Here is a 13,704-nt window from a genome sequence, read left to right on the forward strand (position 1 = left end):
AGGAATCTGAAGAGGAAATCTAAACATCTTCTTTCCTCTAGTTCCTCCTCCTCCTCGGGCTCTCCTCCTACACTGTCTGCTGCTGTTGCTCCAACCCAGGATCCTCCCAGCTCTCTCATCTGATGCAGCCTGCACTTTTTCAACTTTTCCAGCAGTTCCAGCTCTTTCAGCGCTGGTGCTTCACCCGTCTTGTTCACCCCAGCACCTCGCCCTTGGCTCCGGTCCTCCGCTACCTTACCTCTTTGCAAGTCTGCGGATTATCCTACACCTCCATTCGCCTTCATCTGGTGGCCATCTCAGTGTACCACGACCCCGTGGACGCGGTCTCTCTGGTACGCCATCCTGTGGTCAAGCGCTTCTTCAAGGGACTTCTTCGTCTGCATCCTCCCCTCCGACCTCCGGTGCCGGTCTGGGATCTCAACCTCGTGCTGCAGGCTCTCATGGCTCCCCCATTTGAACCTCTCTCTGTTGTACCACTCAAATTCCTTACCTGGCAGATGATATTCCTGGTAGCTATTACCTCGGCTCGCCGAATTGGAGAACTCCATGCCTTGGTATCCTATAGTCCCTTTACCCAATTTCTTCATGACCTTCGCCAGAGGCCGAACGACTCCACACACTGGACTGTGCCAGAGCTCTCCGCCTCTATTTGGACAGAACTGCGACTCCTCGGCACCCGTCTCAGTTGTTCCTCTCCATCCGTCCAACTTCCTCTCCTAGACCAGTTTCGAAGTTGACATTGTCCTCTTGGATTACCCAGCTCATTGCGTACTGTTACGCCTCCGCCTCCGGGCCTGCTCTTCAGGAGATCCCTCCGCATGTCACGGCTCATGACCTCCGAGCTATGGCTACCACCTTGGCTAACCTTCGCCTCGCGCCTCTCCAAGAGATCTGTCGAGTGGCTACCTGGTCCAGGATTCATACCTTTGCCAAGCACTACTGCCTTGATGTGGAATCCGGCGCAGCTGCATCACTGGGTTCTACGGTCCTGCAAGCGGCTTTCTGAGGCATCAACTTCCCTCCTCCTCTCCGTCTCAGGTAACAGATCTTTGTTATTATTATAATAGCATGTTGTTATTCTGTTACCTTCAGCTCGGGAGGCACCTTCATGTGTGGCTGTAAGATCCCTGTCCAGGGAGAAATAGAAGTTGCTTACCTGTAACGGTAGTTCTCCTTGGACAGATGGATCTTACAGCCACACAATCCCGCCCAGCCTCCCCTATGGTTGCCGCCAGCTTTGTACCTAACTGGGTTTGCCGGTTGGGGGTGTGCTTATATAGGGGCCAGGTGGGATACTTTAGGGCGGGAGGGCTGGCACATGCGCAAAGCTCTTTAGCTTTGCAGCTTTTAGACTGCCGGGTCGGCTCCGTCACGGGGACGTCACCTTCATGTGTGGCTGTAAGATCCATCTGTCCAAGGAGAACTACCGTTACAGGTAAGCAACTTCTATTTCACTTTGAGGGCAGGAAATGACTATAGGATCACTTCCTGCCGTACCAAGGTGATGCTTTCCTCAGAAAATGTTAAAAACTCATTTAGTTCAAAAATCTCTGATCGATTCTTCTGTCCTAAGTTAATATTTGGAGTAGAAATTATCTTTACTCTCTAGCTGAAATTAGGAAATTTTGTTAACCAAGTTGAGCCCTTCTTGTGAGGGATGAATCGTTATATAAAACTAAAGATTGGATTGGATTGGGAGCACAGGAACTGCCAGACTGGAGGTTGGCCTTTTCTACTAAGGCCCTGAAAGTGTTCATCTGCTTCTGCTCCTCCAAGCCTGAATTCCAGAGATTGGACATGCGCTCTGAGAGCCAGGAGCTGAGACCTTGTAAGTGTAACCCCCCTCCCCTTTGCTGCGGAGCAAGAGACATTAGATTTTTTAGGGAGTCACTGAGTATGTGTGGACAGTAGAGATGAGTTGGAGGTCTCTTTTGCCAGAGCCCTAGTACTGGAAATTCTGACTGCTTGTGGAAGGAAAGTCATGAGAGGGTTTCCTAGAAGAACAGACAACAGGATTTAAAAAAGAGTGGAAACCTGGAGAGTTTCACTGAGAGGAGATAGAAAGGACTTTGTTTTCCAAGGGATCATCGGGAGAGGACAGAATAAGGAGACCTATTTCTAGAGGAAAACAGTTCCTGTGTGGAGTGGTCCCAGGTGGGACCCAGGAGTGGCTCATCGCGTGTAAGGAGAAGTGGAGTGAAGAGAAGTTTACGAAACCAGTTTCAACTATCCACATCTGAAGGAGTTGTAAATAGTTTATGCATTGACTCCTCAATCAAGTTCAGGTGAAAGTTCCAGATATCAATTTCACCTTAGCCTCAGTTTGATTCCTTTAAATAAGAGGAGAGAGTGAGGGCTGAGTGACTGTGATTGGGGTCCTTCGGCCCTCCGCAGTACGCCAAGCTCAAGAAACAAATTTCTTTCTGTGAGCCCTGGTCGCGAGTGGCTGACTCAACTAGATGGCCGAATCCCGCATGCATGAGTGGGACCAGGGCTACATCCGTTTCTGCGTTCCTCTCTGATGCAGCTGAGGTTCTGCAGTAGAAGGATATTTCACAATGCACCAACAACAGAGGAGGTGACTAATCGGGTCCTCCTCGCATGTAGTGCTGTGCATATGGGTTTTTTTTTATTGTACTATATGTACAGGATTCTACAACTGGCTCTGCATTCAGCTAATCTTTTATAAAATATTGTCACAGTTTTTATTTGCATGGAGCTAAACTAGTGTATCACAAACTGTGTGCCTCCTAAGATTTCCGGTGTGCCACGAGACGGGGAGGAGGAGAGACACTGGTGCCGGCTGACTGCCTACAGGATGTGCCTATCGGGCCTCTCCTTCTTTCCCCGCGTCTTCCCTGCCGGCACCCCACACTGGCGGCTGAGGGCCTTCGCGCGTGCGCGTGACCAACATCACATCAACGTCCGTGCACTTTCGGATGCCTCGAGCCGAAGCCTCTACATGTAGTGTTCTGCAGCTTGACAAAGTTTGCGAGGCACTGATCTAAACATAAGTTTCCTGATCCGTGTAGCCTAATTTTGTACAGGTTCCCTAGATATAGTAAAATGTTGCGAGAGCCTTTAGATTAAAGCATCGGTCCTCAACTGGCGCTAGAGAAGACTTCTACAAATCCCATGGACAAAGATGTTCTTGATCATAGAAACCCAGAGTTGTTCTTGGAAGGCAAGATTACCAGACAGAAACTGACCTGTTTTGGACATGGGATGAGGGCAAATTCACCAGAAAATGAGGTGCTACTCGGAATGGTCAGTGGTCAACGGAAGTAAGGGAGACCAGTTGCAGCCTTCTAATAAGCTCCCTGCACCGAGCCCTCCCTCTGACCTGGCCCACCCCTTTCTCAGAACAGGAAGTTATGCAAGAAGAGGGTGGACCAGGTCAGAGGGAAGGCCTGGAGCTTGGGGAGTGCCAACATCAGTGGCTGGGGCCCTCTGTACTTCCTTGGTCTTGAGGCAGCTTTGGGGATGAATTCCTTTGACTGGTGGGGTTTTGACATCCCCACCAGCAAAAGTATTATACCTAATGTGGGGAGGAGGGAGAGGAAATGTGTGGCCCTTCCTGTGCCCCCCCCCCTCCCCCCCAATGGACTGCTGATTATGCCCTACCTTTAACTGCATGATTAAAAATGCAATTGAAATGCAGTCCTAGTTTATGCCATTCCTTTATCTTCTGGGGCTACATAGTAACATAGTAGATGACGGCAGATAAAGACTCGAATGGTCCATCCAGTCTGCCCAACCTGATTCAATTTAAATTTTTTAATTTTTTCTTCTTAGCTATTTCTGGGCGAGAATCCAAAGCTTTACCCGGTACTGTGCTTGGGTTCCAACTGCCAAAATTTCTGTTAAGACTTACTCTAGCCCATCTACACCCTCCCAGCCATTGAAGCCCTCCCCAGCCATTGAAGCCCTCCCCTGCCCATCCTCCACCAACGGCCATACACAGACACAGACCGTACAAGTCTGCCCAGTAACTGGCCTAGTTCAATCTTTAATATTATTTTCTGATTCTAAATCTTCTGTATTCATCCCACGCTTCTTTGAACTCAGTCACAGTTTTACTCTCCACCACCTCTCTCGGGAGTGCATTCCAGGCATCCACTACCCTCTCCGTAAAGTAGAATTTCCTAACATTGCCCCTGAATCTACCACCCCTCAACCTCAAATTATGTCCTCTGGTTTTACCATTTTCCTTTCTCTGGAAAAGATTTTGTTCTACGTTAATACCCTTCAAGTATTTGAACATCTGAATCATATCTCCCCTGTCTCTCCTTTCCTCTAGGGTATACATATTCAGGGCTTCCAGTCTCTCCTCATACGTCTTCTGGCGCAAGCCTCCTATCATTTTCGTCGCCTTCCTCTGGACCGCCTCAAGTCTTCTTACGTCTTTCGCCAGATACGGTCTCCAAAACTGAACACAATACTCCAAGTGGGGCCTCACCAATGACCTGTACAGGGGCATCAACACCTTCTTCCTTCTACTGACTACGCCTCTCTTTATGCAGCCCAGCATCCTTCTGGCAGCAGCCACTGCCTTGTCACACTGTTTTTTCGCCTTTAGATCTTCGGACACTATCACCCCAAGGTCCCTCTCCCCGTCCGTGCATATCAGCTTCTCTCCTCCCAGCATATACGGTTCCTTCCTATTATTAATCCCCAAATGCATTACTCTGCATTTCTTTGCATTGAATTTTAGTTGCCAAGCATTAGACCATTCCTCTAACTTTTGCAGATCCTTTTTCATATTTGCCACTCCCTCTTCGGTGTCTACTCTGTTACAAATCTTGGTATCATCTGCAAAAAGGCACACTTTTCCTTCTAACCCTTCAGCAATGTCACTCACATACATATTGAACAGGATTGGCCCCAGCACCGAACCCTGAGGGACTCCACTAGTCACCTTTCCTTCCTTCGAGCGACTTCCATTAACCACCACCCTCTGGTGTCTGTCCGACAGCCAGTTTCTGACCCAGTTCACCACTTTGAGTCCTAACTTCAGCCCTTCAAGTTTGTTCAACAGCCTCCTATGAGGAACTGTATCAAAGGCTTTGCTGAAATCTAAGTAAATTACATCTAGCATATGTCCTCGATCCAGCTCTCTGGTCACCCAATCAAAAAATTCAATCAGGTTCGTTTGGCACGATTTACCTTTTGTAAAGCCATGTTGCCTCGGATCCTGTAACCCATTAGATTCAAGGAAATACACTATCCTTTCTTTCAGCAACACTTCCATTATTTTTCCAACAACTGAAGTGAGGCTCACCGGCCTGTAGTTTCCTGCTTCATCCCTGTGACCACTTTTATGAATAGGGACCACATCCTCTCTCCTCCAATCCCCAGGAATCACTCCCGTCTCCAGAGATTTGTTGAACAAGTCTTTAATAGGACTCGCCAGAACCTCTCTGAGTTCCCTTAGTATCCTGGGATGGATCCCGTCTGGTCCCATCGCTTTGTCCACCTTCAGTTTTTCAAGTTGCTCATAAATACCCTCCTCCGTGAACGGCGCAGAATCTACTCCATTTTCTCGTGTAACTTTGCCAGACAATCTCGGTCCTTCTCCAGGATTTTCTTCTGTGAACACAGAACAGAAGTATTTGTTTAGCACATTTGCTTTCTCCTCATCACTCTCCACATATTTGTTCCCAGCATCTTTTAGCCTAGCAATTCCATTTTTTATCTTCCTCCTTTCACTAATATATCTGAAAAAAATTTTATCTCCCTTTTTTACATTTTTAGCCATTTGTTCTTCCGCCTGTGCCTTCACCAAACGTATCTCTCTCTTGGCTTCTTTCAGTTTCACCCTGTCTCCAAATGGGTTTCTGTATACCATGTCAGGAATGAATGTCATTTATCATTTATTAAACTTGATATACCGCCTTGTTGAAGCACAATTCAAGGCGGTTTACAATCAAATAAATCAATAAAATAATAATTTTTTAAAAAGCCATTAAAAATAGGATAGTCCATTGCTTTCATACAGAAAACATTCATTGTCCATCACTGCAAAAGTGCGTTCTCGATTAAATTTACACAGTTAAGAGAAACCGCGTTTAAAGAGATAAGTCTTCAAAAGTACACGAGACCGAGTATATGAAGATTCCAAGCGTAAACTAGTCGGCAGTGAGTTCCATAAGGCTGGCGCAAAGGCAAAGAACACTGAATTTCTAGTTCTCTCTCATTTCGTTTTTGAGGGATGAGGACTCACTAGTCTGTCGTCTAATAATGATCGGAGAACCCTTGATGGTGGGACAAGTTGGGTATGATCGCCATTGCTAAAATGTACTTCATGCTTACCTCAGCACACACCACACACAACACACCACATCACATACACACCACACCACACACGACACACCACACACATCCCACCCCACACACCTTACACACACCACATCACACACACACCATACACACACCACAATACACACACCACACCCCACACCACACCACACACCCCACACACACGACACATCAAACCATACACACACCACACACCATGCACACCCCACACACCATACACACACCACACCACACCACACACACACCACACCACACATGGTGCTTACCTCAGCACACCCCACACACCATACACACACCACACCACACACACACCACACCACACATCTCACCCCACCCCACACACCATACACGCACCACACACACACACATCCTGGTGTGCTTTGGAAGTTTTATATGTTTCAATGTTTAATACAAACTTTTTATACTGCGTTGTACTGTATTATTTTTTAGGCGTTCTACAATGACTTCCTAAAATGACATAGAACGTGTAACTGCAAAATGGGCTCTGTGGTGTATGAGGAGGTCTAACTTGCTGGCATATGCTCTCTTTCAGAACCATTTACAGATATTGATGATCTTGATCTTCGAAGCTATCGTGTACCGTCACCAGGAATATTACCGCAGTCGTTACCAGCTGCTACAGCCAGTCCCGGACACGGTTTTCAAGGATGTGTCTCATGAACAGCTGGACCAGGGCCTGTTCAGCTGCATTCGATACTTCATTAATTATTTCTTTTACAAGTTTGGCTTGGAGGTGAGCTACAAAGGGGTTTCAGTGGCATAAAGCTAGAGGGCCACTTACTCGGGACTTGAGACTCGTAAACCCTGGAGAATATCGCAGCAGAATGTAGGAGGTGAAGGCTGCATTCGGTGTGGAAAACCGACTCTCACGTGAAAGCAATGCAGAGCACAGTCCCTCAATAGCCAGTTTCCACACATCAATGAAATAAGTAGGCAGTTCAAAACCAAATAACATAAATGTAGAATTCACCCAAACTAAGGCATAAGATAAAATGAATCAGCAAATCCAAGACATGCGACATAGGCTTAATGAAAGTTCATTCCTTAGGTACAGTTAGTCTTGGCCACACAACATTTGGAATAAGGCAGTTAAGTCTTGGCAGTTCAAGGAGGAAGTGGCAGGACTCAAAGAGCATAGAATTGGGAGAACATCGACAGGTTCATGCTAAACCCAGGTCTGATGTTCTGTCCTGGCTTGTCTTGAATACACACACATCACGGAGCCTCCCTTCCATCCAGGACACCCAGTATCATCTTATAAGGCAAATTGGCTGGCCTGGACCTTTTGGTGTTTTAAAGGAAATGAATTTCCCTGTGCTGGGTGCTGACACGTGCGACATGTGCTGGATTTGGGGTTCTGCTCCCTGGATCAGCCGGGGCTGGGGAGTTGTGGGAGTTATGGTCATGCACAAAGGTGATGATTAGTAAGGGTAGTGCGTTTGGTATTCTGGAAGGAGACCTGGCTGAGAGCCATCTCTGCAAAGGCCAGATCTCCTAACACCAGATCCCAGCCTGAATCTGACTGAGCAGGAAGTACAGACAGCAGGAGAAAGCTGCAAGGTGGAAAATCAGTGGCTTGGTTTCCTGACCTTGAGAGTGAGTAAAGTAATGGAGAATAGGACAGAGAAATATGTGCAGTCCAGTGGGCTGCAGGATCTGAGGGAGCTTAGGTTATCTAAATGAAGCCCTGGTCTCGGCCTGCCGTGGAGCTCCAGTCAGCTCTTTGGGTGGGGGGTTTGCCAGGCTTCACAAAAAGATGATACTTTAAAGAAACAGGAGAGGTGGTTGTAGTCACTCATGGACTCGCACCTGAGCTTGAGCATAGGTTGGGGGTCGAATAAATCCAGTAGGCCAGAGGATGGACAGTTCCCGGGGTCTTCACTCACCCCACTTGAACTCCGCACTCTCCTTTCTTTGATGAAATGACAGCCCAGTCCAAGGTATGAGTGAGCCAAAACTGGAACTTTATTTGAAGTTAAGAACAGTCTTTCAACTATTTACACTCAGTAAAAAGGCAGATATTCCGGTTCCATCATTAGATTTTCCCCTATCACCTCCAGTTCATTTTAAAGTCTATTATTTACAGTTTCTTCAGTAAAATGGCAGCCAATTTGGTTCTATAAGTAGATTTCCCCCTGTCATATCCAGTTCTCTTTAGTCTTCACTGTTTACACAGGATGGGATGCTCAAAAATCATTGTTAAAAGCCTATGGGGTTGATAATAGTCCGATTTGAAAACGGCGATTGATGTTGACACAACTTCACATGCAAATGAATTTCCCAGAGGTCCGCCGTAATCCCATTTGATCAGTTGTTGGAAAAGCAACTGCGCAGAGCCAGCAGGGAAAGCCCGAACAGCTGAGCGGCAGGGGAAGCCCCAAAGCAGCCTCCTGCCGCTCAGCTGTTCAGGGTAGAAATACTTTCTGTTTTTCCTTTTTTTTTAATGCGCATAAATGTTGTGTGTGTGTTATAAACACAATATCTGTCCCCATTAAAAAAAAAAAGTCATGCCAGCCCATTCCTGACAATGGCTGCTGAACAAAAAAAAAATCGGCAGGAGGAATAACCACTCCTTCCTGCCTCAGCCACCCAGACCCCCCCCCTTGATCATCAGCAGGAATGACGCCCTCTCCCTCCTGCCTCGGCCACCTGGACCCCCCCCCCTCATGAAGCAATAGATAAATTGTGTGTGGATTAGATTGGATTAGATATAGAATGCTATAAGTTACCCCAGTGGTTCTCCACCCAGCCCGTCAGGTTTGTAGGATACGCTCACTGAATCTGCACACCACTGCATGCAAATCCAACTCATGAGTATTCATTGTGGATAACTTGGAAATCTGACTGTCTTGGTGTGTCTCAAGGATTAGGTTGAGCGTTAAGGCGTGAACATTTCTACCAGCCCATGCCTCGGTTGTTGGCATATATTTCACCTGATAAGCTGGTATTCTGTTCTGGAAAATCGATACCTTTTCCTTCATAGAACAGGTTTGGTGTAGACTCGCTGTTCTTGAGTTCCGCTAGCCTCCCGGTCATTTGCAGACCACTTGAGTGTGGAAATGTATAGAATGCTGGCAGCCTGCAGGGCACTTAAGCACTAGTCTCTTACAGCAAGTACAAGTGTAAGTGTGTGTGTGAGGGGGGGGGGAGGTTAATGAACTGGGAAGTTATAACTCAAAAACAAAAGGAATGGAGGAACAAAAAACATTTTTGCAATGAATGATTTTAATTTTTTTTTTCCCATAATAAGATAATGGTTAAAGAAGGGAGGGAGGGAAGGGGTAAGGAATTTATTCTCTTTATTATACATTATAAAAAATATATCATAATGAATGAATGATAGTCCTATGAGAAATTAATGTGATAAAGGGAGAGAAAAGGGTTCATAATTAAATAATAATTGATAAAATCATTACAATATATATGTTATATAAATTCATAAGAAAAATAATATAAAATATGGTTTATATAAAATACATTATAGAGATATCAAGTGTATTGTTAAGATAAATGTATGGAAAATTTATAACACTTGTTGATATGTGAAAAAATCAATAAAAAAAAAAATAAAAAAATAAATATTTAGATCAATAAAAAACCCAAAACTTCAAGCTCTACAACTCCACTGCTTACCTACAACAGCAAACAATTTAACTTCAGTGGAGGAAAAAGCCTCAGGCGTGAAGAGAGCAGAACATACGGCTCAGCTTCTAGGACATCACCTAAAAAAACTGCCCAAACGCTGTGGGGAAATGAGGGGAACGCAGCCGAGTGAGCATTCAAACAACCCCCTTCCTTGTGGGAGTGTGTGGTGCAGTGCTACAGCCTTGGCACCCCAAGGATGTGGGTGCAAATACTGCCCTGCTCCTTGTGACCCTGGGCAAGTCACTTAACCCCGCCGGGAAAATGCGTACCTGAATAATTTGTAATCCGCATAGAATTGTAGGCTATGCGGATTATAGATGATAAAAAAAAACCCAATAAACCCGCGCATAGTCTTCTGGAGGCTTTTTAAGCTGGCGATGTCTGTTTATTTCGATTTCGGTCCCGTTGTCCCCAAAGAGCCCAGAACGGGTTACAGGTGTAACATACGTAGTATAGAGTTAACAGATTACAATTTATACTAGATCAGCCATAATTTCAGATGTTTCCGATACAAGATTTTCTAACATATTTAGGGTCTAACACTAATATACAGTTTAGTGGTTATAATTTACCCTGGTTCTTCTATAGTGCAAGTTTTATCCTAATTGACAAACAGACAGTTTATAGAAGGGGTGTCCAACCTGCAGGGACAGGGACAAATTTGTCCCCGTGTTATTCTCTATTCTATACATCTGTGTGCACAAGGGGCATAGAAATGCTGGTGCCAGGTTCGAGAATGGCCCTTCACACAAACAGTCTATTCAGCAAAGCCACTAAGATGCTCCAACCAATATCCAAACCACATGGCTCAATCTACCCCCAAGAGTGTTTGCAGGACTGAGGTGTAGGTTTTCGAGCAGGCTCTGTCCTGCTCTCTAGTTTGGGGCTAATGATAAAACCCAGCTATTGTTTTCACTCTCTTCTAGACCTGCAGCTTACAGTTTGCCATTTTCTGTTCTCTTTGTCTCTGTGCCCAGATCTGTTTCCTGCTGACTGTGAATGTGATTGGACAGCGTATGAATTTTATGGTGATTTTCCATGGCTGCTGGCTTGTTGTCATCATGATGAGGCGTAAGAGAAGCCGTATCGCCAAACTGTGGCCCGCGTACTGTCTCTTCTTGGTCATCTTCCTGCTGTTCCAGTACTTGCTCTGTTTGGGGATCCCTCCAGCTCTGTGCATTGGTAAATCTGGAAAGGGGAGGGGTGAAGTGAGGCCAGTAGGAGGCACTATCCTTGTGGAGGGTTTGTATTGCTGCATCTCCGAAATCTTCTGAAAGACGCCTTGTGACATGGTTAAGAGATACAAATGATGGCTCTTATCATGAAACCTGGGGGCGGGATTCCCGGTTTGGATTGGTTACTGTGCTGAATGGGAAGTGTTGGGGATGAATCTTTTCAGACCTTGCCATGTAGTTATGACCTGGATTGGCCACTGTTGGAAACAGGATACTGGCCTTGATGGATCTTTTGGCCCACTTTGAGCTAGTTATGCACACCAACGATTTTCCTGTGGGGGAGGGGAAAAGGGAGACTTTCGTACTCTTCAAGCATGGGTTTTGCAAAAGTTAGAGGAATGGTCTAATGCCTGGCAACTAAAATTCAATGCAAATAAATGCAGAGTAATGCATTTGGGGATTAATAATAGGAAGGAACCGTATATGCTGGGAGGAGAGAAGCTGATATGCACGGACGGGGAGAGGGACCTTGGGGTGATAGTGTCCGAAGATCTAAAGGCGAAAAAACAGTGTGACAAGGCAGTGGCTGCTGCCAGAAGGATGCTGGGCTGTATAAAGAGAGGCGTAGTCAGTAGAAGGAAGAAGGTGTTGATGCCCCTGTACAGGTCATTGGTGAGGCCCCACTTGGAGTATTGTGTTCAGTTTTGGAGACCGTATCTGGCGAAAGACGTAAGAAGACTTGAGGCGGTCCAGAGGAGGGCGACGAAAATGATAGGAGGCTTGCGCCAGAAGACGTATGAGGAGAGACTGGAAGCCCTGAATATGTATACCCTAGAGCAGGGGTGCCCAATACGTCGATCGCGATCGACCGGTCGCTCGGGAAGGCAATGCGAGTCGATCACGGAACCCATCCCGGGTTCCGTGATAGACTCATGTTGCCGTCCCAATCGACCGGCCAATCAGCCTTCCTCTCCCCGAGGTTCCCCACCGGTCATCACTTCATGCTCGCTGCATCCTTCCTTGCCTGACTGCCAGAACCTGTCTTCCTCGCGCGCCTTTGTCCTGGCGCGCTTTTGACCTGACACCCTTGCTTTCTCCCATAGAAAATCTTTGATAGACTGGGGGATGATGTCACTTCCTTCAGGAGAAGGCGGGAGGGAGGTCTAGGGAAGTCACGTCACTGGAGAGCTGAGCGCCGGCTGCCCCTGGTGGAATCAAGCCACCAGACTGGAGAAAGGCGGTCGGGAGCAGGAGGTGCTCTGCCCAAAAATGCAAGAACTGCTGCTGTTCTGGCATTTTGAGCCTGAAAATGGGAAGTTGAGGAGGGGGGGGCTACGCATTTTTGTAAGTGCCCTGCTGAAAGGAGACTGGAATGGCTCGCATGGAAGGATTTATAGACTGGCTTTTTCTTTTCCTCGGCCCTGGGCGTCCGGAGATTTGGGCCTGCAGAAGCCTCGCGCTCACCAGCATTCCTCTCCCCGACGTCAATTCTGACATCGGAGAGGAATTTCTGGGCCAGCCAATCGCTGCCTGGCTGGAGCAGAACCCTGGTCAGCGCAAGGCTTCTGCAAGGAAAGCTTGGGGCGGTGGTGGCTTGAAGGCCTGTTTCCCGGTAGCGGTGGCAAACCTAGTGGCTTGGGGGAGGGAGGGAGAAAAAAACAAAGTGGGCAGGCAGGGAGACAGAAAGAAGGGGGGACAGGGAGACAAAGAAAGAAGGGAAACAGAAAGAAAGAGGGAACAGGGAGACTGAAAGAAAGTGGGCATGGAAAGAAAGAGAAAGAAAGAACAGGAGGCAGGGAGAAAGAAAGAAGGGGCAGGGAGAAAGAAAAAAAAAGTTGGAGGAGAATGAAGTCTGGAGGAGAGAAAGCATATAGGAGGCTGAAAGAAGGGAAGAAATATTGGATGCAGGAGTGGGCTGAAGTCAGAAGATATCAGAAGAAGAAGTGCAGCCAGAGACTCATGAAATCACCAGACAACAAAAGTAGGAAAAATGATTTTATTTTCAATTTAGTGATCAAAATGTGCCCATTTTGAGAATTTATATCTGCTGTCTATATTTTGCACTATGGCTCCCTTTTACTAAACCTCAATAGCGGTTTTTAGCGCAGGGAGCCTATGAGCGTCGAGAGCAACGTGGGGCATTCAGTGCAGCTCCCTGCACTAAAAACTGCTATGTGGTTTAGTAAAAAGGGAGGGGGTATATTTGTCTATTTTTGTATGGCTGTTATTGAGGCGACATTGCATAGAGTCATTTGCCTTGACCTCTTTGAAAAAAACCCGGAATATGAATTATAATTAACATTTTCTCTGCCTTTCAGTGTGCTTTGTGGGGTTTTTAAAAATTATTTTATTGTTGGTAGATCATTTTGACTTAGTCATTTTAAAAGTAGCTCGCAAGCCCAAAAAGTGTGGGCACCCCTGCCCTAGAGGAAAGGAGAGACAGGGGAGATATGATTCAGACGTTCAAATACTTAAAGGGTATTAACGTAGAACAAAATCTTTTCCAGAGAAAGGAAAATGGTAAAACCAGAGGACATAATTTGAG

At 46.4% G+C, this 13,704-nt stretch overlaps 1 protein-coding gene across 3 annotated transcripts in view; it reads left to right on the top strand.

Moving 5' to 3' along the window:
* Nucleotides 1-13,704, top strand: part of PIEZO1 (piezo type mechanosensitive ion channel component 1) — a 400,254-nt gene that overhangs the window by 239,880 nt on the left and 146,670 nt on the right. For all 3 annotated transcript variants that reach the window (XM_033942562.1, XM_033942564.1, XM_033942563.1), the window contains exons 21-22: nt 6,872-7,072; nt 10,962-11,166. In XM_033942562.1, coding sequence (XP_033798453.1) covers nt 6,872-7,072; nt 10,962-11,166 — 406 coding nt within the window. The remainder of the gene's footprint in view (nt 1-6,871; nt 7,073-10,961; nt 11,167-13,704) is intronic.

This window comes from Geotrypetes seraphini, chromosome 4 (genome assembly GCF_902459505.1).
Source record: "Geotrypetes seraphini chromosome 4, aGeoSer1.1, whole genome shotgun sequence".
Classification (NCBI taxonomy): Eukaryota; Metazoa; Chordata; class Amphibia; order Gymnophiona; family Dermophiidae; genus Geotrypetes; species Geotrypetes seraphini.